Source organism: Piliocolobus tephrosceles, chromosome 3 (genome assembly GCF_002776525.5).
Source record: "Piliocolobus tephrosceles isolate RC106 chromosome 3, ASM277652v3, whole genome shotgun sequence".
Lineage (NCBI taxonomy): Eukaryota > Metazoa > Chordata > Mammalia > Primates > Cercopithecidae > Piliocolobus > Piliocolobus tephrosceles.
The window spans coordinates 22,555,189-22,582,792 of record NC_045436.1 but is presented as its reverse complement, the minus strand read 5'-3'; the positions used below and the strand labels follow the sequence as shown (position 1 = coordinate 22,582,792).

Here is a 27,604-nt window from a genome sequence, read left to right as displayed (position 1 = left end):
TGACAGGGAGACCCCTGATTTTTAACCTTTCTACAACCATTTAATTTTCATTAAAATCTCCATAATCAAAGCAAAGTTTAATATGGTATTGTTCCACTTATTGACAAATACTTTGTTAATTTTTATATATCTACACAGAAATATAAATAATATAATGATTTTGTAACTCTATGCTAAGGAGTTGGGAGGGAAATTTTCTATGATTTTTGTTTTTTGTGATTATAATCTCCCAAACCCTGTCAAATCAAACTTCAGAATTTTCCTATTATGATTAACTTTTATTGCTTCCTCTATTTTGATAGATCAGCTAAATCATAAGGCATTGCTAGTTCTAAAGCTAAAAAATAGCAATGGCAATTTGTTCTTTTTGGAAATACGTTATATATTATGGCATATATATGATCTCATTTACATATCTCATCTTAGTATGGGAAGAATGACTAGCATAATAGTAAAGCCAATACATTTCACAAAAGAGAAAACTTTCCTGTGTAGAAATACTGAACACGTGATTTGATCACAAAATAGATTAGGTAAAGCTTTGTCTGGGTATAAAGGAATTATCTATATGAGACAAACTATCTGTTTCAAGCCCCCAAGTGTTACATTTATTACCAAAGTAGCACTCATTTTTCCATGTTGTGTACTAGAATCCTGAAAGAATTCATTTATAACACTTTGGTGAGCCCTTTATTTTTTACAGAGCATTTTATGCTCTCTGACTCACCACAGATTAAAAACATAAATAAAATAAATTGTGTCAAAAGGACAGTGCCATTGGGACAATTCTTCATTTGTCTCTGAAAGTCTCTGAAAATTGAGGTTAGAATCCCTCTGAATATATAGAGAATATGTACTGGTTAATTTTACATTGATATACAAAACTTATGATTCATTTATGTCAGAGAAAGGCACAAAGAAATACTTTGCCTCAATGAATAAGAACTTTTTTGTTTGTTTGTTTTATTATACATTAAGTTCTAGGGTATATGTGCACAATGTGCAGGTTTGTTACATATGTATACATGTGCTATGTTGGTTTGCTGCACCCATCAACTTGTCATTTACATTAGGTATTTCTCCTAATGCTATCTCTCCCCTGGCCCTCACCTCCCGACAGGCCCTGGTGTGTGATGTCCCCTACCCTGTGTCCAGGTGTTCTCATTGTTCAATTCCTACCTATGAGTGAGAACATGTGGTGTTTGGTTTTCTGTCCTTGTGATAGTTCGCTGAGAATGATGGTTTCCAGCTTCATCCATGTCCCTGCAAAGGACATGAACTCATCCTGTTTTATGGCTGCATAGTATTCCATGGTGTATATGTGCCATATTTTGCTAATCCAGTCTATCACTGATGGACATTTGGGTTGGTTTCAAGTCTTTGCTATTGTGAATAGTGCCACAATAAACATACATGTGCATGTGTCTTCATAGTAGCATGATTTATAATACTTTGGGCATATACCCAGTAAAGGAATCGCTGGGTCAAATGGTATTTCTAGTTCTAGATCCCTGAGGAATTCCACACTGTCTTCCACAATGGTTGAACTAATTTACACTCCCACCAACAGTGTAAAAGCGTTCCTATTTCTTCACATCCTCTTCAGCATCTGTTGTTTCCTGACTTTAATGATCGCCATTCTAACCGGTGTGAGATGATATCTCATTATGGTAAGAACTTTTAAATATTAAGAATCTTCATTGTAACTACATAGACATTAACACATGTAAAAACATTTAAGAAAAATAGTGGTTTGAATTTATTACTTACTCACCCTCTACCAGCAACTGTTCTGAACACTTTACTCTCAATATCTGCAAGAGGTAAGTGATTCTATCACTCCCATTGTACAGATGGGAAAGTGAAGCAAAGAGAGATTACATAATCTGCTAAAGGTTACACAACTATTTAGAAGTACTCTTGGAATTTGAACCCCGGAAGTGTAGTCCAAAGCCTGCATTTGAAACCATTCCAGCATACCACAGGTCAGCAGCCATGATGGCCTATGGGCCAGGCCCACAACTTGTTTTTGTAAATAAAGTTTTATTAGCCACACTCCTTCTTTTACATGTTATATCTGCTTTAGTGCTTACCACAGCAAAGTTGAATAGTTATGACTGAGGCCATAAAGCCTGAAAAGCTTAAAATATTCACTCTCTGGTCTTCTACTGAAAAAGACCACTGTACTAAACTACTTTATACTATCCTATACCTCACCCACAGAAGAAGGCTTAAAAAAGTGAAAAAACAATATTTAATGGAATACTTCTCTATTTCCATACAGGAAACAACAACAAAAAAAAACTTTTGTGGAGATGGAGAAAATGTTTCTTGTTCTTAAAGAACATTAATTTTAACAATGTTAATAGAATTTGCATAATTCTATTCTAAAATCTTAACGTCTCTAAATTTTCTAAGTACTTTTATTTTTCTTTTCTGACCATCAGTATCTCATCTAACTTTGGAAATAATCTACAGATGAATTTATCATATTTTTAGAAAAAGAAATCATGATGTATATTCTGAAGCCAAGGAAAATAAGATTATAAAAAGCTTTATGATGTACTATACAGAAAAAGTTTTAGACACAGGTTGCAAATATCTATTCTACATTTTCATGATCCTCAATTTAAAGTGAAAATAAAAGGCTAAATTAAGGTCAAGCACCTCTAAGTACTAAAAACAGGCTTCTAATCCTAGAATGCTTCTTAGATTAGTAAATCAAAACTTTAGATATTGTTTACTGATTAAGCAAAATAACAATACCAATATCTCCATATTTATTTTGCATTCTTTGTAAAAATTTATGTTTCCATATGTGCAATAAATATAAACATTAATACATTTATATTATATTAATAAAGTAAAAATATTTATAGTATTTCCATATTTATTTTACATTTGATATTTATAATGGCATTATCTTAGTGTTTATAATTCATAATTTTAAATCACCTATGATGCTAAATACTGAATATAGTTTATAAGACTAATTATATCATCAAACAAAAATAAAAAATAAATTTATATAACATATAAACGTTAAATGCATGTCAGTCTGATTAAATATTTTCTTATAGAGTCAACAAAAATACAGAGCTGTTCAAAATTTCAACCAATTACTCTGTAAAATAAATAACGGTCATCATAAATGAAAGTAAAATAATAGTTATCTTTTTAAGAAAGTGCTATCCTGAAAAATGGTGCATTCATTGTTTCATTATTGCATTAAGAATGTATTTCTGTGCTTTTCTCCCCCTCTAGTAGCAAAAATAAGCTATTTTGTATTGTTTACTGGTTAGGGATTGAGGAGGATGTATTTGTCACTGAACTTTAATTATTTCCCTCTGAGTTCTTTATTGTGATTAATACCTGTGAATAGCTTTTTTGAACATATCTGTTTTTAGACACAAACTAAAAGCTGTTTTGTTCCCACTGAGTTTTTATTTTTGTTTTTAAAATGCTATTTTTAATTTATTTCCTTGTTGTCATTTGGTTTCTACATGTATAAATTGAGAATCTGATGCATAGTTGCTGTTATTTGTAGTAACAGTGTTACATTCATAGTTCATGGTTTCTAAAATCTTTGAACTAAAATATGATTCATTCTTATCTAAAAGCTTTGCTTTGTGACTATTATATTCTTTATTATCTCTTTAACATTATAGAAACAGAAGACTTTCAAAACTCCCTTTGCACTATTCAAAAATTTAGTATGTGTATATATTGGGGTTTGTCCCAATATTTGGTTTTAGATTTAACCTTTTTCAAAACAGTGAAATAATACTGCCAAATAACCAACCTGAAAGTCAAAACAGAATTACAATAATCAGCAAAGGGGCATGTGGAAGATAGCCGCTAACAACAGTTCCCAGGAATCCACTTGAGTTTGCAGTGGCAGTACGTGATTCTCCCCCTGTTTTAGCAAAGATTTATCATAGGTACAAAATAAATTATGCCAAAATTTAGCAGCAACAGCAGAAATCTGGGCATGATTTACTTGAATGCTGCTGCCTGCAACTCTTCCACATCGCTGAAACCAAGGTGTCAACCAGGGCTGCTTGCTCCGCTGAAGTCTTGACCAATTATCTTCCAATACTTCACGTATTTGGGGGCAGGATTTTGTTCCTGGCTAAGTTTTGAACTGAGGGCTTCAGTTTCTCACTGACTCAGTTCAAGTTCCTTGCCACATGGGCCTCTCCACTGGGCAACTCACATCTTGGCTTCCCTTAATGTGGGAACTCCAAGAGAGCGTGAGAAGTTGGGTAATATAGAATGTGATCTTTTTAAAGCTGATTTCAAAATGACATCCTACCGCTATAGCACTGTTGGGAGAAGTGAGTCACTAGCCCGAATTTGAGCACAAAAGCATGAATACCAGAATGTCGGGATCATGGCGGCCATCTTAGAGCCTCTCCTCCACCCAGGGAGGGCAAGGAGTTGCTAGAAAATCTCTGGAAACTCTTTTTCTCATTTGATAAAATAGTGATTCGTTTTTTCTATTGTCAGGATTTTCAAAGAAAGAGAGGTCAAATCTCACTCATTTCCTTTAAAAAAAAAATTTATCGATACATAATAGTCATACATATATATAGAGTACCTATAATGTTTTGATACAAGTTTACAATGTGTAATGATCAAATCAGGGAAATTGAAATATCCATCACCTCAAGCATGTATCATTTTTGGTTTAGGAACATTCCAATTCCATTCTTACTTATTTTGAAATATACAATAAGTTATTGCTAACTAAAATTGTCCTATTGTGTACTCATTTTGTTTAATTTCAAATTCAGTAAACTTTGCTGTGTGTTCCTGTACTATTTGGCAGCACTTCTAAAGCTGTTTGTCATGAAGAACCAGTTTTTTTTCCCCCAGTCGATTACAGAACAAACCTTTTATAAAATACAAGAAAATTAACCACGTAAAAACTGAAATAAAAACAAAGACATGTAAAATACAAAAGTAAATTCATTGCTATTAGAATGAATCAATATATAATTTTTTTCTGTCAAGTTGCTTGCTGTGAAAGCTTTTCCAATGCTGACACTCAATTTCTGCACCCATCCCACTCAGGTTACAGAGCAGCACCACTCTGTGGACGATTCTTTGAGCCACATTGATCTCTATGACATAGAGAAATATAGTTAGAGATGTGTCTCCCAGACTTGCTGCCTCAAAGTTTGCAGTTTCTGATAAAAATCTATGAATTCAATCAATAATAAAATGTCACATCTCCAAAAGTCTGTGAATATTTCAGTAATTTGATAACTGGGAAAAGTACAATTAAATCATTTTTATTTATGATAAAGGGAGATAAACACAATAACAATATTTTGCTTCTTTCTTTTTGTTTTTTAGAGATGAAGTCTTACTCTGTGCCCAGGCGGGAATTCAGTAGCATGACCACAACTCCCTGCAATCTTGAATTCCTGGGATCAAGAAATCTTCCTACCTCAGCCTTGAAAGCAGCTAGGACTACAAGTGCACACCACCACACCTGGTCAATATTTTACTTCTATTTTGTATGTGATTTAGGACATATATCTGTTCTTCTCTCTTGCGTTAGTCTATGCCTATCAAGCAGCTATCAACAAATGTAGCCATGGAAGATAAATATGTTTGCACATTTAAAAACTTACATTAAAATGAATCACAGCATTAACAAGAAAAGAGACGCCAAGCCATTGAAAGACATCAAGGGAAATGTCATATTACTAAGTGAAAGAAATCAGTCTACAATGGCTGTATACTGTATTATTCCAACAGTATGGCATTCTGGAAAAGGTAAAACTATTGAGGCATGAAAAGATCAATAGTTGCCAGGGTTTGGGTGGGGACAAGAATGAGGCAGAGCCAAGAGGATTTGGGGAACAGGAAAACTATTTAGTGCCATACTATAACGGTGGATACAGGCCATTATACTTTTGTCCAAATGAGTAGAACGAACAATATCAACAGTGAACCATAATGTAAACTATAGATTTGGGAGACTAATGATATGTCCAGAAGGTTTATTAATTGTAACAAAGTGGGATCACTCTGCTAGGGATGTTGATTATGGGAGACCTGAGTACTGGAGGCAGACAGTATATGAGAAAACTCTGTACCTTCTGCTTGCTCAGTATTGCTAGGAACCTAAAACTGTTCTAAAAAATAAAAGTATAGTATATTAAAAAATAAACCTCAGAAAAAGTTTATAACATAGCTAATATTATATAGTTTGCATTTTACATCTCTAATTATAATGAACTACACACAGTAGAAGATTTTAAATAATGCTTACACTCTATGCAATGGAAAACAATGTAAAAATTGTACTGTGTATGTTCACAAATATCCCCTATAACAATAATCTACAAAATAAACAATTTTTTAAAACTGTACAAACTGCTTATTTTCTTAGGTGTCCACTAATTAATTAGGCTTATGCCACAATGTGAAACTATTTTTTGCATTAGCCAATATAATAGACAATAATGTATAACAAGAAAGTCAAAAAGATGTGATTTCAGACATCAAAAACTAAAAATTAGAAACATTTTAAATTTTATATGTTCTTTTGATAACTTAGCTTGCTATTTTTATATCCTTTTAGAAACATATGAATAAATATATATTTACCATAATTAAGTCAAGTCTGCACATGAGATAAAAATGAATATCTGGCAATCTGAGACTTATGTGCAAAACTATGCATGGAATTGAGTTGATATTTTAGACATTGCATTAAAATATGCCAATTGAGATCAAAATAAGAAGCAAAAAATTGTACAGATGAAATAAACCAGAAGTTTCTCATTTCATTTTATATTAAGTGACTTTAAATAATATATGCATCTAAAATAATGAGATTCCTTCAGTATGTATTTCATGATTTGAAAATGTCAGTTTTAAAAGGATAATAATTTTCATAAAATATAGAGATAGGTTTTCAAAGGATAATCATTCTACATAAACACACAGACTCCAAAATTCTTTAGAGGCGAATAATCCTGCATTGTCTACTATTTTGCACTAATGTTATCTCAACTATAACAGAAAAAAAGCTATAGCCCAAACAAAAAGTGTAGAAATGAAACTCAAGGAAATGCACAAGATGTTCTTATCTAATTGCATCTTAGCTCAAACTACCAGAACATTTTTAAGAGAACAAGATTCCCTTTAGAATAATCCTGTGTACAGAAAGACAATATCTATATTACATGTGTTTTAAGTTAGAAAAAAAGAAAGTTGCTTCAAACATGTTAAACATAAAATGCTGCTTCCCCGTTCCTTCTTTTGAATAAAAGGAAAAGAATGATTTTCTAACGTGGCCCAATACTAAAATTTAACAAATAATTGGTTTTATCGATGCTCTGTCCTCCTCATTTGCACCTTAATATGGCCCAAAGTTAAGTAACTTTTAAATGTTATAGAAGAATATATTACTATTGGTAACCATTGTAAGGTATTTTATACATTTAATTTCATTATTTATTGCACTAAGTACTTGCAGGTGAGTCCATTCATAAATGTAAGAGAGGAAAGAAAGATGGAAGGAAAGAAGGAAGAAAAGAAAAAAGGAGGCAACAAAACGTGACTTTAGTTTAACAAATTATTCCTTTAACAGCTTTATACCATAACATGGTAGCCTCTAACCCCTGGAAGATGAAATACATAAACATAGTCTCTGCTCTCATAATTTACATTCTATAGAAATTTACATTCTATAGAAAGAGTCATGATAGCAACATAATGTAGCTACATGTTAATACAAAATGTTAAACCTTCCTTAGTTTGACATGATCAGGGTCAGAATGCATGCTATGAGAGCGATGGCTTAGGTATGATGTTTCCTGCAGAAGTATTAATAAAAAGACAAAGATGCAAGAATGTATGAGAAATCTAGAAACTACAGGCACTATCAGATCAGAAACTCTGTATTATCAGGTCATAATGTTTATTACGTACGTGTATACCTATGTGTATCAAAATCACACAGGTAATAACTCTGTGTGTGTGTGTTTGTGTGTGTGTGTGCGTGTGCAGAGGGATCTGGAGTATTGGGAAGGAATGGGGATGGGTGTAGGTATAGCAAAAAATAAAGTTGTCTGAGGTGAAATTGATAGGCAAACTCATAATCAGAGTTGGTTTTGCAAGATATGTATTTCTTATTTATTTCCAGATTCAAAGCAAGCCTAAGTATTTTAAGGTTGATGTATGCATTCTGGAAAAATCAACAAATTAATATATTTTCATGAGTCCTTAATACCTAGAGAGAGTTCAGGTATTAAGTTTTTATTGAATAATGATGATAATAATAACCCATAATCACCCTATGATGCAGGTATCATCATTTACCTGAATTTACAGATAAGAGGTTAATTTTATTATGCTTCAATTTTCTAATGTTTAATTTTATTATTTAATTTCCAAGTGCAAGTAGCAATCTGCTATGGAAAATAATTTAGGAATCCTAACCTAAATTATTATTGTGTATTGATTTACTCAGCAAATACTTACAGTCCTCTTATATTGCAGCTCTAGGCAAAAAGTAAAGTGCCCCCTGTGTGCCTGGAGCTTACAGTCTGACTCTAGGGCTTTGTACTCAATACAGTTCTATATAATTTTTATAAATAAGAAAGCAGTTCTACAATCACTGGGAAGATCTCTGTTTTTCTAAATTTATTCTATTTTGGCGTTTACATTTTATTCTTTGCATCTCCAAATGGGATCTGGGCAAATCAAAAAAAAAAAAAAGAAGACCTCTCTAGCATTTACAACAGTATATGTGCAGAAATCTTAGATGCAGGCTCAAAGATACTGTCAAATATAAGAAAAGGAAACATTGAAACACCTGTGAATATCTGAGGTACATTTTGAAAACACAGAACTAAACCTTATCTCTTTCCTCTTCAAAATGTGCTAGTCTTCACAACTTTCAAAACTATTAATGACTTTTCAAAGCTTTCCACAAAATTGTTTTGTCAGTATCCATTCATGAGGAACGACCTATATCCTTGATAGAATCTAATTTATGCTCCTTGCTGTGTTTCCTCTTAACATTCCTGGATTTAATTATCTGGAATAAACTGTTCCTCTTGACAAGAAATACTGTTTCTTGGTTTAATTCCATGTCTATAGAAATTTAGAATCAGCATCCAATAGAAACGGAGAAAAATCTTTATAGACTAAATACATCAAGAAAATAGATGTCCATGGAACATGGTGAAAAGGGCCATTTCCTTAGTTTTCGTCAGTGATTAGATGCCAAAAACACATAAGAAAGAAAAAAATCAAATGTTAATAGTCAACTTCTCTGTGAATGTGTGATTAATAATGCCAGTCAATTGAATCTTGTAAGCAGTTCAGAACGTTGTTAATTACAGTTCAGGGGAAAGCAAATTCAATATCAAACACTTTTAAGCACAAGTAAATGGGATTTTATGGTGTTGGCAACTGTAATGTGTTTTGAGTAGTGCTGAGCTACTTTATACATTAGCACAGTTGTTTATGGACTTGGTGATATGATATTTAAAACGTACTATAATGTAGGTATTAAATTAGATCAGAAACTGTGCCTACCAGTTTCAGGGTGGGAGGCCATACGTACTATAAAGATAAAAGGATTTAGACAGTTGAAAAAGCAGTGAGTAGAGTTTAAAATCCCTACAATGAAGAAGTTGAGAGAATCTGCTATCTGCGGGGAGCAGGTAATTTCTCACCAAGCAGAGTTCTTGCAAAATGCATAGATGGCAAATTTGCCTTTAACAGATGTTCTCCACTCCCACCATTTTCCAAACCTGAGTACTTTCCATGGATTTTGGCCTTAGAACTATATAGGTCCCTAATATTCAACTGCTTACTCTCTAAGTTAGTTCACCTTGCAGGTGAAGAGACAATTTGCCATCGATACTGTCTGATTTATGTTGTTGCACTAGTGGCTGAGGAAGTGAGAAGGCATAAGAAGGTCAGTTGACACTAAGGAATGCCACTTGCAAACGAGTTTCCAATTGTCCCAACAATTAGTTATTCGATTGATTAACTTTTCTTTTATATTGCAAACATTCCCTGAGAACATGCAATTGGTCATTCCTAAGAAGCAATTACAGCAATCTTGAGCAGTACTACACTCTTATTAACGGGAATGAGCCTTTCTCTCATCTCCACCCAAAGGAAATAGAAAGGACAAAGAGTCATTTAAGATCATATGGCATTTTATGAAAGCAGAGCTCTAGGAGGGATATCTAAACAGAGTGTTTAAAAATCTATAGGGCAGCTTGAGGGATTAGGTTAAGAGTGAAATTTAGAAGAGTAAGCGGAATGACAAAAACAACAGCTGCCATGAAATTTTGACTCAGATTTTGATGGTAGTCATACTATCTACCTCTACCTCCCTGAGACAGGAAAACAAATGATAGTTAGATTATCTCTTGCAAGGAGGCTGGGAGGAGGCACACCCACCAGAAGTCAAAAGGAGATCTTGAGATTATTGTTTTCTCTGCCAACTTCTTATCTTATCTTTATGATTATGTCCTATATTCTTCTTCTTTTTCTTTTTTTTTTTTTTTTTTTTTCTCTGAGATGGAGTTTTGCTCTTGTTGCCCAGGCTGGAGTGCAGTGGTGCAATCTAGGCTCACTGCAATCTCCGCCTGCCTCCCAGATTCAAGCAATTCTCCTACCTCAGCCTCCCGAGTAGCTGAGATTACAGATGTCCTATATTCTTGATGATGATATCCTATATTCTTCAAGAATGCTTCTTTGAAGCTCACCCAATAAATTCCTGTTTTTGCTCTTATGCTGGCTTTTGAGGCAGCATGGCATAGCAGAAAATCTAGAAATAATACAGACAAGTGAAAGTTCTAGCTCAACAACTAACTGGCGAAGGTCACTGAAAAACTTATATACTTTCAGCTTCAATTTCTTCAACTGAAAAACTGTGAATAATATCACCTTTGCTGGGCTTTGAAGATATTACCACATGGAACACATAAATACACCAAACACAATTTCTGGCATTTAACAAACTTTCAGTAAATAAAGTGTTGATGTCTTCTTTTTTTTTTTTTTTTTTTTTTAACTATGAAATACCGTTAAAAGGAAAAAAAAAAGTCAGTGGCTCTCCTGTTAACACAATAGAGTGTCAAATCTCCATTCATATATTCACTCACTCACTCAGGCATATTATGTTCATGTGTAGTTAATATAAAATAAAGACAACACTAACACATCATTTAGATATTTCTGCCACAAAAACAAGGAAAAGCCAAACCAAGGATGGAAAAATACTTTTACAACAGGATTAAGTTGTCATTAAAATCTCCATCTGGAGAATTCAAATGGGAACTCTGTGAATGACTAAAGATACAGTAGCAACATCAGTAGCTGGAATACCCTGGGAAAGAGAGAGGCAATGAGGGAGCCAAAAATAGGAGAAAGTCTAAAGGATGGCTAAGTAAAATCTACAGCTAATATGAAATTGTAAAGGAGAAAATATATAGATACAGAACTGATGAGGCAGTAGGAGTAGGGAAAGCAGAATTGAATTTTATTAAGATATAGGAGGAAACCAAAAGAACTGTCTAGCTTCTGTCTCATCTCCTGAATGGCACTTCATTCCAGCCTTCCTAATGTCAAGCTGTAGCATAGCTTTGCTCCTCCCATGAATTCTCAGTGCATCTCTCTTATCAACACCTGCATCATCAGACTCAATATCCAATACTTAGGGTACCTAAGTGAATCTCTGTCCTGACAAACCCAAATCTCACAAATACATCATCTGAGTGGTAATTTACTTTAAATACTTTGGTACGAAGAGTTTGAAGCACATGTGTGCAACTTATCCTTAAAAGGTGCTTAGCACTTGATTAATTAGCATTTGAAATCCCCTAATCAAGAATCAACATTCATGTCATAGAAATCTGCACAAGATAGGTAGTTAATTAACTAGTGTAAGTCATATGGTTGGATAGAAAAAGTGTGAGCCCCAAACCCCTTGTGCGATCTGTTTGGTTTTATGCCAAATCTTTTACAGAAGTTGCCCAATATGACCAGAAGATCAGTTGGTTTTGCCTTTACATGGCAGTTTTGTAAACTACAGCTGACAGGCCAAATCTGGCCATTGACTGTAAATAAAGTTGTATTATAATTGTTTACATATTGTCCATGACTGCTTTGGGGACTTCCACAACACAGTTTAATAGTTATGAGGAATATCAATGGAAAGATATTCAAGCACATAAGAGCAGGCAATATAACAGTTTTATGCTTGTTTACTAAAATGAAATTGGATGAATTTAGACTAAGATTTTCTTATTCTCAAGTCTTGGTGAGGTTGTTGGGCAGGGACCTATAGCCTTCCTTGATCTTTGGTCAGTTCTTAGTAGCAATACAAATCCCAAAAGAGTGCCATGTTGGAGGTTTTTCTTCCAGGAAGGGAGGAAGTGAGGGAGGGAGAGAGGGAGAAAAGGAGGACAGAGGGAGGACAGAGGGGGGACAGAGGGAGGGAAGGAAGGAAAGAAGGGAGGGGAGAGAGAATAATAAAGATAGACAGTGTGTGTATGAGAGAGAGAGAGAATGAAAGAGAGAGAGAATGGCCAACCATGATACTGGAAACTGATCTGACTTCACAACTCAGGCCCAATGTGATTTTATACTTCTTGGGTTCACAGATAAGCCATAATGTTCTCCTGTTGGAGCTTAACAATCTTAAAGAACATTCGCTTCAGACAGGGTCATTGTAAAAACTTCAAAATACCAAAGAGCCCCCTCTCACAAAATGAATGAGGGGTACTTTAACTAATTACAGCTTTACGGTTGCCCTAGGCTGTTCTTCCTGCAGATAAGATGTATTGACATAGCTAGTCATAGAATTGCCATAAAATTTCTGTCAACACCCAACCCAAAGCAAACCTCTACTTCCTCAGACTTTCCCTAAGATTCCTCAAACCAGGCCCAAATCCTATGTCAGGTTCTTTGTCACCTGCTCCTACTGAGATGCCCCACAGTTCCCCACCGTGTGCATTCTCTCTTGCTGCAGTGAGTAACGAATTCAACTTGCTCAACTCTAAGTGTTCCTGTGACTGGATGAAGCCCTCTAATGTGGCCTTTCCTTTCCCAGTGTTTCTATCTACAATATAGCTGAGTGTACAACCTGGTATCTGCATGCAGACTGCTCAGTTGTGTGAAGGACTGTATTACCACTTTGTTTAGACACCTAAGTATGCCCTTTCATTTCAGGTTCATTTTATACTTACATTCAGGGGCAGGTTTAGTTTAGGATTTTTGCTAGTGTTGTGGGAAGTCAGGGACCCCAAATGGAGGGACCGGCTGGAGCCAAGGCAGAAGAATATAAATTGTGAAGATTTCATGGACATTTATCAGTTCCCCAAATTAACACTTGTATAATTTCTTACACCTGTCTTTACTTCAATCTCCGAACATAAATTGTGAAGATTTCATGGACATTTATCACTTCCTCAATCAATACTCTTAAAATTTCTTATGGCTGTCTTTACTTTAATCTCTTAATCACGTTATCTTCGTAAGCTGAAAATGTACGTCACCTCAGGACCACTATTGTAAAAATGGATTGTAAAACATTTGTGTTTGAACAATATGAAATCAGTGCACCCTGAAAAAGAACAGAATAACAGCGATTTTCAGGGAACAAGGGAAGATAACCATGAGGTCTGACTGCCTGTGGGGTTGGGCAGAATACAGCCATAGTTTTCTTCTCTCAGAAAGTCTATAGATGGATGTGTGAGTAGGAGAAATATCACTGAATTATTTTCCCAGCAAGGAATAATCCTGGGGAAGGAATGCACTCCTGGGGGTAGGTCTATAGATGGCTGCTCTGGGAGTGTCTGTCTTATATGGTTGAGATAAGGATTGAAATATGCCCTGGCCTCCTGCAGTACCCTCAGGCTTACTAGGATTGGGAAATTCCAGCCTGGTAAATTCTAGTCAGACCAGTTATCTGCTCTCGAACGCTGTTTCCTGTTAAGATGTTTATCAAGACAATGCGTGCACAGCAGGACATAGACTGTCATCAGTAATTCTAATTTTGCCTTGCCTTGTGATCTTTATTGCCCGTTGAAGCATGTGATCCTTGTGACCTACTCCCTGTTCATACACTCCCTCCCATTTCAAAATCCCTAATAAAAACTTGCTGGTTTTGCAGCTCAGGGTTGTCATCATGGTCCTTGCAATATGTGATGACACCCCCTGAGACCCAGCTGTAAAATTTCTCTCTTTGTACTCTTTCTCTTTATTTCTCAGACCAGCTGACTCTTAGGGAAAATAGAAAGAACCTACATTGAAATATTGGGGGCTGGTTCCCCCGATAGCTAGTATAATTGTCTACTTGAAATGCTGTGGTCAAACTAGGTTATATCATTCAGCAGAGTATTGAATCCACATGAATGATCATGAATGATGTGAAACCCACTGATAAAATTTATATTAATTTCAGAAGGATAGGGATAACAAAAGAGGATAATAGAAACTTATATAAGTCATTAATTTTCTTTGTTCATAGTTCCTGAACATCAGTTATAACACTGAAGCCTTAGAAGTTAGTTTCTTTAGCTTTAGGGTTTTTAAACGTAAATTGTTATGTTACTTTTTTTTTACCAAGATCACCAAATGTCAAATAATGAAACAATGCCTAGGTAGGTTAACTGAAAACATTTTATTGATATGAAATGTCAGTAACCTGGGTGACTATTTAGCAGAAAAGATCAGATGCTTTTCAAGGTCATGTAAAATATGGAGAATAATCCTTGGTTTGCAATATTTGAAACTTATGAGGATAAGCACAGTATAGTAATTGGTCTTATATTTCATGGTTTATGAGAATATGTGTTGCTAATACACATGTACAAGAGCATCTAATATTAGGTCTCTCAATTTGTTATTATATATTAAAATTATTAAAACATATAGGTTATATCATGAGAGGGTGTGAAACAGAAAAAAAAGAAAAAATGATATAGTTGATAATTGCCTGAATATGCTGGAAATCATAATCTCTGTCAAACTCCAAACAGGAAATGTACCTAATAACATTGGTTCTACCACAAGAAACTATTGCATATTTTTCTGTTTTTTTTTTAAGTTCAGTTTCTCTTCAATATTTTCCTCTTTTTGATGTTTCTCTCTTTTGTATTTTTTCTTCTCTGAGAATAAGTCCACTATTGATACTAAATGTCACAGCACAACCCCAAGGCAAATACACTGATGCCAATTGAAATCTAGATAGAACTTGCATAGTCCAGAAACATTATCTTGACAACTGCTTCTGCAACACCCCTTATGTATGTGGAGTGTAGCCGAAAATGACATAGTGATGACTAGTACTGCCTTCAGTCTTGAAATTGTTCTAAATTTCCCTTCATAGGAAACAGGAAGTCTTGGAGATATCCACACTAAAGGAGCTAAGGTATCTGAGGTACCCACACTCCTAAGAGCTCAAGAGTTCAATTTATATCTTGGTGTCTTTGGTGAAAGTTAGAATGAAAGTAAATATAAACTACACATTGATTATTAATAATCATCAAGAAATCATATTTTTAAGTTTCACATTAAAATGTTACAACAGATGACAATGTAAGTTATAAATATATCAAAAATGAGAGCAATTATAAATAGAAACCCATTATGTAATAAAAAGTCTTGTAGGTACAAACAGCCCCTGGAAATTCAGTTTGACAGTGGGAGGCTTATTAATTGAAGAATCTGTTTTTGTTTCCCTCCCTCTACTTTTGTCCAGAGGGATCTAGGGTGATGAGTTCACTTGACTGGAAGCTTATATGAGCAAACCATTTGACAGAGTTAACAGTGATCTGGATAAAAACGGTAATGCCATCTAATACAGGCAAGCAAAATGTCAGGATCAAAGGAAGTAATAACACCAGATCATTCCTCCTTTCCTGAGAGTTGAATCTAGGAAAAAAAAAAAAAAGAAAAAGAAACAAATGTGCTTTGAGGAATGACTACAGGAATTTGAGAAGCTTATCTTGGAAGGGAAAAGACTTTATAGAGCAGAGAAAAAATGAAGAGAGAGAGAGAAAAAAAAAGCCCAAACAGACTTTTTTCCTTTGCTATTAAATTGCTTATCAAATTGGACCAAACTCTGGCAGGTGCCCAGAAAGGTCATATTGATTGTTAAACAGTGAAAGTTAAATTTATTCCAGGACCTCTATTCCCAGTTTCAATGTTGTTTCGATGACCATTTTCAAGAGGTCATGAGTTTGGTGACTTTGGAATCAAACAATGCTAAATTGAAATATCTGCTTCCTTCCTTTCAATGGGAGGTAATTTTTCTTTTAATGAGGGAGAGCTATGTGGTGAAATTCATCCTTTGAAAAGAGGAATCTAGCGTCATGATGGAGGATGTGTCATAGCCAAAAGGGAAGAGAATCATTCTAAATATATATTCTAGGAATGACTGGATTTTCATGCTGTGCTATACTGGGTTTCTTTAAAACTTTCCTTCATCATTTTTACTTGGGGAAATACAGTCCATTTTTATAAGGCTCTGTACAGATGGCAACTTATTTGGCAAGATGGTAAGTCCATATCACCTCAAAGTAGAAGTAATATATATTTGTATTAAGTTCCCAGAACAGAAATGACAACCCATTATGATATAGGTATTTATGTCAAACACAGCACATTACATATTATGGGTACTTAATAATAAACATCCATTGTTGGAATAAACTACCTAGATTACAATGGTGATGTGGGGAAAACAGAATAAGATATTTGACCTACTAGGCTATGAGAAAGTAAATTATTGGTGGAAACTTTCTTTTTACAGTTCTTCACTAATGCATTTATGGGTTTATGTTCTTTATCTGTTTTAACTATTTTTCAACAAATAAGCTTTTTAAATATCATAAATATAAAATTATTTGATAATAAAATAGTGAAATTTTACTTAGCTTATTGAATTTAATTTTTCTGAAAATCTATGGGAAATAATATACTTAACTATAATAGTTCATCAGAAGACATTAATTTTAGTCCCTGTTTTGTTATTGCAAAATGAACCACATTTCAATTACATCAAAGCTTCATATAATAAAATCTATTTACTAAAGCGAGACTAACATACTGTCCAATCACTAACAATCAATAGCTCAAACACAGAATAAGTTAAAACAAAAGGATGCCAATAGTGGAAGTTCAGATAGATCTTATTTCTGCCATCCCTTTACCTAAGAAGTAGACAAAAAAAGATCTGGCTTTGGAATCAGATCAGCCTGAACATAGTTCTGGTTTCTGCTAACTGACAGGCTCTGTGGCTTGAGGACTGTTACCTTGAAATTTCAGATTTGTTGTGTTTACAACTGTTAAATGGTAATAATGATAATGTTTATTTCACAGCATTTTCGCTACAGTCAACACTTTTATTCTTTCAAGCCCAGAGGAAGTGTCATTAAACTGTCATTGTTTTTTTTTTTCTCTCTGTTTCAAATGAAAATATTCACTTTCTACTTCTGTTATATTATATAAATATCTAATTTATGCAATAGAACCAAAAACTCCCTAAAATCAACCAAGGCTCATTCTTTATATAGCCTCTACAACCTTTAGCTCAATGCACAAAACAGTTGACTGAGAAACATTTGATCACTGAATTAATGAGATTACAAACTTAAACTTTTTGAAGTATAGTATTTTTTCACTAACCTCAGAAATTGATAAGTAAAGATAGTTTACGGCTTAACAATGAATATTAATGAGTAGACCGCCCAAATAGCAATCACGATGCAGAAATAGCAGACTATGGTACTTGGTCTACCTGGATCTATAAGAATATAAACAAGATATATTTCTTTGAACAAAATGATCTAAATAATTTCTCTGCAAATAATTTTATTTCTTAGATAATGCTTACTCTGTACCAGGCAGTGTTTGTAGTAACTTAAATTTTTTTACTCATTTAATAATCATAACAAATCTACAAGGTACAGGCGTTACTATAACTTCCTTTCTATAAGTGAGAAAATTGAAAAATAGCTTTGCAATAAATAATATGCCCAAGACCATGGAGCTTATACATTTCAGAGTCAGAATTTGAAACTAGGCAGAGGATCTTCAGTTTCTGCTTTCCTAACTATCATATTATGAAGTAGAATTTCAAAAGATATGTCATCACTACTCTCTTGAAATACAGAATGCAATTATTCTGACACTTGTAATAAATACATTGAGGTTACAGTAAGAACCACTGACAGAAAATCTACTTTTTCTTACACTAGTGACAACAGAGCATACTTTTCCACAAATCTTATCCCCAGAACATATCTGTTCCTTTTCCTCCTAGGTGCTTAAACAATTCTTACAACATTTCACCATAAGATAGATGCTAGGAATCGTTCAGAATCATTTAGAACTGTTTGATGGTGAGTACACGCTATCTGAGATTGCTCCTGCAGTAAATCGCCTAAAGTTATTGAATTTATTTCAAGTTATCATATATAAAGTAAACACCATTATTGACATGGAAGATATTTCATTTCCTCATGTTTCATTTACTTCCCACATACTAGGGAGCTAAAATGGACTATCAGGATAGAATTCTGGTACACATTGTTTCAAAACATCATTTATTTATAATCTAAATAAAAGCCTTCTGCCTTTAGCTATCAGAATTGTGCTTAATAAAATCAGCGATGTAGGTATAGATTTTTTTTAGCTGTTGTTTTTATGGAACCAGAAAAAGACGGTAGTAAATAAGCAAACGCTGATAACATATACCACCAATATACTGACACTAAGAGAGTTCATGAGTTTTGTCTATCAGAAATAAGAGAAATCATTCCACCCAAAAAAAAATCTTAGAAGCAAAAGTAAAGATGGCTCTTTGCTTAATTTTTTCTCAGGATGATATATAACAAGTACTATTCTAGATGCTTAGGAGGAAAGTTAACATATAATAGATGCCTTAAGGCATTTGCAAACTTTAGCTTACAACAGAATCACCAGGAGGACTTGCTATAACGTGGATTTCTGGTTACTTAGAAATTTGTTACAACATAAATTTCTGGGCTCAACCTTCAGCAGTGCAGTAAGCTGGTCTAGGGTTAAACTTCAGAATTTGCATTTCTGATAAGGTTTCAGATGATGCTGATGCCGTCGTGGTCTGGTACCACACTGAGAATCATTGCATTAGGGTTTTAATCTTTTCTCAGAAACCTGGTTTGCAAGACCACCAGTCTTGAATTACTTTCTGTTTCCAAACATGGAGGAAGTGTAGGTTGTCTTGCAAATAACACCTATGAAAAATGAATCATGCTTTTTTTTTTTTTTTTTTTTGAGATGGAGTTTCACTCTTTCACCAGGCTGGAGTGCTGTGGCGCAATCTTGGTACACTACAACCACTACCTCCCAGGTTAGAGCAATTCTCCTGCCTCAGCTTCCGGAGTAGCTGAGACTACAGGTGTGAGCCACGATGCCCAGCTAATTTTTGTATTTTTAGTAGAGATGAGGTTTCATCTCATTGGCTAGGATGGTCTGGATCCCTTGACCTTGTGATCCGCCCTCCTGGGGCTCCCAAAGTACTGGGATTACAGGCATGAGCCACTGCTCCTGGCTGCTCACTTTTAAGGTCAATTCAAGTATTAAATCTGTTTACACTTAAAAAAAGCCCTTTTACAGTAGCTAGTATCTACATTTGATGATGAATCCTACATTGTTGTAATTGTACTAAACAAGTTATAAATATTTGGTTTATTTTTAGTCATCCACATATGTTCCCATACAGTAAAGAACTAATCAATCATTGTTCTTTTGGACGTGGTTATTGCATATGTCAAAAACTCAGCTTATTTGTTATGTTCAATCATTCATCAATTCATTAGGTCAGCATATACATATTGAAATTGCACTTAGTTACGAGGTGCTGGTGTTATATAATGAAAAACAATAGACAAACCTGATATGTAAGTTACAATAAAGATTAAAAATAAGTTTAAATATATATGTATGTGTGTGTGTGTATATAAATACATGTATTTATACATGCCATTTGAGATAATATAACTGTTAAAAAAAAAAAAAAAACTGACCAAACGAACAAAAACTGCAAGAAAATACAGAAGACTAAGAATGTCCAGGATGTTGCAGTTTCGCATAGTATGTCCAGAGATGGCTTCTCAGAGGAAGTGGCATGAGTTAGGTTACTTACTCTTTAATTTAGGTTAACCTTACTCTTTAAGTTTAATTTTCTATAAATTTAATTTTCTAATTTTTCCCTAAATTTTAAAAAGATCAGTTTTTGCTTTGTTTGTTTTCTAATTCTTTTTTTTTTTTTTTTCTGAGACAGAGTCTTGCTATGTCTCCCAGACTGGAATGCAGTGGCGTGATCTTGGCTCACTGCAAGCTCCGCCTCCCGGGTTCACGCCATTCTCCTGCCTCAGCCTCCCAAGTAGCTGGGACTACAGGCGCCCACCACCATGCTCGGCCAATTTTTTGTATTTTTAGTAGAGACAGGATTCCACCGTGTTAATCAGGATGGTCTCGATCTCCTGACTGCGTGATCCACCCTCCTGGGCCTCCCAAAGTGCTAGGATTACAGGTGTGAGCCACCAAGCCTGGCCTGTTTTCTAATTCTTTTAGCCCGTGTACTGATATGACAGTTATACACTCTTTATTCCGTGATTGGTTACTTTTAAAAATTTATATGGCTTTTATACAAAACCTAAAATTGAGGCCTTGAACGTTTCAGCCCAAAATAAACACATCCAGTATATTTGGGAATTTTTAACCCCACAAATTAGACTTTTAAAAAATGATACATGTTTTAAATTTATTTCAATTTTATGGGAGGTCTAATTTATGTATGTCATATTTCCCCCTTTAGATGTACACATCAGTGAGTTGTATCAAATATATACAGTCTTATAAATACCACCACAAACAAGATATAGAAGAGTTTCATCACCTGAGAAAGTTCTTTCATATCCCTTTATAGTAAGTCCTCTATCTTCAGGCCTTTGTGAACACTGGTCTGCTTTCTTCCCCCAGAGATTTGTCTTTTTCAAATGTTATACAAATGGAATAATGGAGTACATAGCTTTTCAATCCTTGCTCTTTCCCGAAGTGTGGATTAAGCCATATTGTTGTAATGTTCAGTAGTAGTCTGGGTTGTTTTTTATTGCTGAGTAATATTCCATTGTCTGTATGTACAACAATTTGGGTATCCTTTCGGCAGCTGCACATTTGGGTAGTTTTCAGTATGGGGTAATTATGAACAAAAGTGCTATGCATATTTATAACAAGTTTTGTGTGGACATATGTTTTTATTTCTTATGTATAAATACTTATGAATAGGACTGCTGAGTCATACAGTATGTGTAGGTTTAACTGTAAGAAACTGCCAAGTTGCTTTCCAAATTAGTTGTACCATTTTACATTCCCAGGGCAATGTGTAAAATTACAATTGTTCTGCATCCTCATCAGCACTTGGCATTGTCTCTTTTTTTGTTTGTTTTCAGCCTTTTTTTGGGGCGTCATTCTAATAATGTATAGTGGTATTTCATTTTGTTTTCAATTTGCGTTTACACAATGACTAATGATGTTGATCAACTTTTCATGTGTGATTGGACATTTTTATGCCCTCTTTGGTGAAGTCTCTAAATATTTTTAGCATGTAATATTTTTGATTTCTGAGGCAACAGTAGTAGATATGGATTTTTTTTTTTTTTTTTTTTTTTTTTTTTTTGCTCTTGTTTCTTGGTTTGGTTTCCATTGGGCGGTCTCGGCTCACCACAACCTCCACCTCCCACGTTCAAGCAATTCTTCTGCCTCAGCCTACCGAGTAGATGGGATTACAGGAATGCACCACCATGCCCAGCTAATTTTGTATTTTTAGTAGAGATGGTGTTTCTCCATGTTGGTCAGACTGGTCTCGCACTCCTGACCTCAGGTGATCCACCTACCTCACCCTCCCAAAGTGCTGGGATTACAAGTGTGAGTCACTGCACTTGGCTGATATCGATATTTTGAAAACTATTTTACTAATCTTTTTTTTTTTTCCAAGTATAGTTGAATGGCTTAAAGGACAAAATTAACCATCATTAACTAACATTACATTGTTCCAACAGATAATGCAGATCTAACAAATTGAGAGGGCTAAGTAGAAATCGGGACATACTGTCTTTAAAAAGTTTAACAAGTAATCAAAATGATCCAATTATAATCAAATAAAAGAACTTTTATTACTATGCTACATCCTATTAGTGCAGAGTTGGCCAAATACTTAATGATAACTAAGTACAACAGAAACATCATAGTTTAAAGCATTTCACACTGAACTGCTGCAAATTGTCCCCTAACAACTAGTCCTGGATGCCTCTCTGACCATCTTTTGGCTTAGACACCAAATAAAAAATCATATTTCACTTATTTTAAAGGACTTTGAAATATGTAAATACCTACATGGTATAACAAAAATAGCATATTATTAACAATGAACTGATTACAAGTACTAATAACATGCTTCATTATTACATCATAATGAAATATTCAATATATGTACGACCAGAGATTTTGAAGATCTGCATGGAATTATGCCACTATAAATTACTAATTATGTGGCAAGGTTATATTCACTGTCAAAGCTTAATTCCCTCATTTGCAAATGGTGCTAATATCTACTTTACAGGTTTTTAAAAATATATAAAATCACTCTTTAGATTATATATTGATATTTAAATATTAATACTGTATCTCTTCATATATAATTTAAAATGTGAAAATCATTGCTCCCTCATTAGTATATAATCTATTTAATATAGTGGTGGACATAACTTTTTGCATGTCATATGCAGTGTCACCATCAGAAACAAATGTACATTCTAATGAATCCTGGAAAATAATAGAAAAGCTTTAATTTTTGTAATATTTTGGTCAAATAATGCAATCCTAAAGGATAAAGAAAGTGCAAAGCCCCCAGGAATCATTTCTCCCTCTACTCACTTTCTAAATCCTTATGTCTTATGAACAATAATTTATAATCTATATTTTTGCCAAATAATATTCAAAATGAAGTTATGTAAGTTTTTCTTTCCCTGCAAGGCAATAAGTGAAAAAATGGGCATTAAGAATAAAAAATATATCTGTCTTTCCTGCTGCCTTGTGAAAAAAAGTGCCTGCTCCTCCTTCCACCAGGGTGTGGCTGGCAAGATGACCAAATAGGAACAGTTTGGTCTGCAGCTCCCAGAGAGATCAATGCAGAAATCGGGTGATTTCTGCATTTCCAACTGAGGTACCTGATTCATCTCATTGGGACTGGTTAGACAGTGGGTGCAGCACACAGAGGGCGAGCAGAAGCAGGGCGGGGTGTCGCCTGACCCAGGAAGCACAAGGAGTCGGGGAACTCCCTCTCCTAGCCAAGGGAAGCCATGAGGGACTGTGCCATGGGGAACAGTGCATTCTGACCCAGATACTACGCTTTTCCCGGTCTTCGCAACCTGCAGACCAGGAGATTCCCTCGGGTGCCTACACCACCAGGGCCCTCGGTTTCAAGCATAAAACTGGGTGGCCTTTTGAACAGACATTGAGATAGCTGCAGTTTTTTGTTTTGTTTTGTTTTCATACCCCAGTGGCACCTGGAATGCTAGTGAGACAGAACCGTTCACTACCCTGGAAACGGGGGCTGAAGCCATGGAGTCAAGTAGTCCAGCTCCGCAGATCCCACCCCCATGGAGTCCAGCAAGCTAAGATCCACTGGCTTGAAATTCTCACTGCCAACACAGCAGTATGAAGTCAATATGGGATGCTCCAGCTTGGCGGGGCAGGGGCGTCTGCCATTACTGAGGCTTGAGTAGGCAGTTTTCCCCTCACAGTGTAAACAAAGCTACCAGGAAGTTCGAACTGGGCAGAACCCACCACAGCTTGGCAAGATGCTGTAGCCAGACTGCCTCTTTAGATTCCTCCTCACTGGGCAGGGCATCTCTGAAAGAAAGGCAGCAGCTCCCGTCAGGGCTGATACATAAAACCCCCATCTCCCTGGGACAGAGCACCTGGGGGAAGGGGTGGCTATGGGCACAGATTAAGCAGACTTAAATGTTCCTGCCTGCTGGCTCTGAAAAGAGCAGCAGATTTCCCAGCACAGTGCTCAAGCTCTGCTAAGGGAGAGACTGCCTCCTCAAGTGGGTCCCTACCTGGGCCTCTTGTTGGGGGCCTCATACAGGAGAGCTCTGCCTGGCATCTGGTGGGTGCCCCTCTGGCATGAAGCTTCCAGAGGAAGGAACAGGCAGCAATCTTTGCTGTTCTGCAGCCTCCGCTGGAGATACCTATGCAAACAGGGTCTGGAATGGACCTTCAGCAGACCTGTAGCAGAGGAGCCTGACTGCTAGAAAGAAAACTAACAAACAGAAACAAATAGCATCAACATCAACAAACAAGATGTCCACACAAAAACCCCATCCAAAGGTCACCAACATCAAAGACAAAAGGTAGATAAATCCACAAAGATAAGGAAAAACGAAAGGAAAAAGGCTGAAAATTCCAAAAACTAGAATGCCTCTTCTTCTCCAAAGGATCACAGCTCCTCGCCAGCAAGGAAGCAAAACTGGATGAAGAATGAGTTTGACAAATTGACAGAAGTAGGCATCAGAAGGTGGGTAATAATAAACTCCTCCAAGCTAAATGAACATGTTCTAACCCAATGCAAGGAAGCTAAGACCCTTAAAAAAGGTTAGAGGAATTGCTAACTAGAATAACCAGTTTAGAGAAAACCATAAATGACCTGATGGAGCTGCAAACAGCACGAGAACTTTGTGAAGCATACAAAAGTATCAATAGCTGAATCAATCAAGTGGAAGAAAGGATATCAGAGATTGAAGATCAATTTAATGAAACAAAATGTGAAGACAAGATTAAAGAAAAAAAGAATGAAAAGGAACAAATGAAGCCTTCAGGAAATATGGGACTATGTGAAGAGACCAGACACAAAAAGCAATGATAACAAAAGCCAAAATTGACACATGGAATCTAATTAAACGAAAGAGCTTCTGCACAGCAAAAGAAACTATTATCAGAGTGAACAGGAAACCTACAGAATGGGAGAAAATTTTTTTCAATCTATCCATCTAAGAAGGGGCTAATATCTAGAATCTACAAAGACCTTAAACAAATTTACAAGAAAAAAACAACCCCATCAAAAAGTGGGTAAAGGATATGAACAGACACTTCTCAAAAGAAGACATTTATGCGGCCAACAAACATATGCAAAAAAGCTCACCATCACTGGTTATTAAAGAAATGCAAATCAAAACCACGAGCTACCATCCTATGCCAGTTAGAATGGCGATCATTAAAATGTCAGGAAACAACAGATGCTGGATAGGATGAGGAGAAATAGGAACGCCTTTACACTGTTGGTGGGAGTGTAAATTAGTTCAAACATTGTGGAAGACAGTGTGGCGATTCCTCAAGTATCTAGAACCAGAAATACCATTTGACCCAGCCATCCCATTACTGGGTATATACCCAAAGGATTATAAATCATTCTACCTTAAAGACACATGCACACGTATGTTTATTGCAGCACTGTTCACAATAGCAAAGACTTGGAACCAACCCAAATGCCCATCATGATAGACATTTGTTTTGTTTTGTTTTGTTTTGTTTTATTTTAAGACGGAGTCTCGCTCCAACACCAGGCTGAAGTGCTGTGGCACAATCTCGACTCACTACAACCTCCGACTCCCTGGTTTAAGTGATTTTCCTGCCTCAGCCTCTCAAGTAGCTGGGATTACAGGCACACACCACCACACATAGCTAATTTTTGTATTTTTAGTAGAGACGGGGTTTCACCACATTGGCCAGGATGGTCTCTATCTCCTGACTTCACGATCCACCCACCACAGCCTCCCAAAGTGCTGGGATTACAGGTGTGGGCCACCGTGCCCACCTGAGACTATGCATTTCTAAATGCGATGATTTACATATTTCACAACACAGTAGTTCTGCTCTTAAGAGGTAGATTCTAAGAAAGTTGTTCCCAGAAGCATTGTTTGCAGTAGCAGGAAAACAGAACCAATCCAAATGTGTGCACCAATGGGAGAAGAATATATTTACACTTACAAGGGCTGCCAATTACATATGGGAATATAAAATTCCAGTGAATAAATATATTATTAGGATGTATAGTATTCTATACTATAGTGTAATAATATATAGTATCCATTCACTAAAACCCTATACATCAATGTAAAAAATACACTTGTATATACAACATGCATATATACGTATACACATGCATATATATATACACATACATATATCCATGTATATATCAGAAACAATGCTCTGTGAAAATATGAAACAATGCATCCAACTCAATGACATTTATAGAAAAAGAAAAATGTATAATGGGAGTATATGTATGTAGTGAGAACAAAATTCAGAACAGGTATTACCCTTGTGTGAGGCAGAACAATTGAATCACAAAAAGAAATTTAAAAGTTTTAACTACGTTTTATTTCTTAATGTGATGTTGCTTACATTGGTATTGTTTTGTTATCTGAACATTATCTACGTATTATTTTACCTCTCTTATATGAAATATTTTATAAAAGATTGGCATCAATCATCCATTAAAGAATAACTATGTAGCAGTTTTAGACAATTAAAAAATATCAATTTCAATAAATTAAAATTACATACCTTGTTTTGTTTGAATTCTACCAAAATGTAGAATTCATTACCAATTACCTAGTTAGAGAACAAAATCTATATAATTTATAATTGACATTTTAATACATCAACTTATTAATCTCTACAGTTTGCTTTTGTTTTCATTATTATTTGAAAACTCAAGCAATAATTTGATGGATATTCGCATTTGTTTTAAATTTTTACCAAATAACTACTAAGCAACTACTCTGTGGCAGGCCGTCTTCTTGTCAATGGGTGCACATCATGGAATAAAACAGACAAAACAAGTTTACCCTTGCAGAATTTGTATTATCTTAGGGAATTGACAGACTGTACACATTTTAAGTAGATTTACAGTATTGCATTGGGTATCTGGGGTTAGAATGTAATGAGTTCTGTGAAAAACACAGAGCAAGCAAGGGGGATCAGGAATTCTGAGAGGACTCCATTTCCCTAATGGCAACAAAAATCTACACATGCTTATAAGATGTGGGATTACTGATATAGAACCTATTTTCAATTTTCAGTCAAATTCTTTATGTTCTTGAATTCTGCACTGTTATATGTTAAGACAAACTCCTCAGAGACCTAAAATATAAAAAGCATAAGTATATTTTACATATACAGCACAATATAAATCTGAAATTCAACTTTTTTATTCTATTCTAACCACTCAGACTTCCACAAAATATGTTTAAAACAGGCAATGAAAACTCAAGGCCTGGAATGCATTGTTAGGAGAAAAATCTGAAGATATGTATAATACATTAGTAAAAGAATACAAATGAATATAAAAATTGCTCCTGGAAGATTTGATTATCTACAGAATTGTGGAGTGTTTTTAGGACAGTAGAATTACATGAATGTAGGACCTAAAACTAATTTTCCAACTATAAATTTCCATTTGAGTTTGTGGTCCTTAATAATTGGAAAGTGTGCTGAA

At 35.1% G+C, this 27,604-nt stretch overlaps 1 protein-coding gene across 8 annotated transcripts in view; it reads right to left on the bottom strand.

Annotated features, from left to right (window-relative positions):
- SPOCK3 (SPARC (osteonectin), cwcv and kazal like domains proteoglycan 3) overlaps window positions 1-27,604 on the bottom strand; it is a 483,863-nt gene that overhangs the window by 318,083 nt on the left and 138,176 nt on the right. Inside the window, exon 3 of one of the 8 annotated variants that reach the window (XM_023228583.2) lies at window positions 12,895-12,903. The exons of the other annotated variants lie outside the window; for them this stretch is intronic. Within the exon in view, the coding sequence (XP_023084351.2) occupies window positions 12,895-12,903 (9 nt within the window). The remainder of the gene's footprint in view (window positions 1-12,894; window positions 12,904-27,604) is intronic. 8 annotated transcript variants of the gene reach the window in all.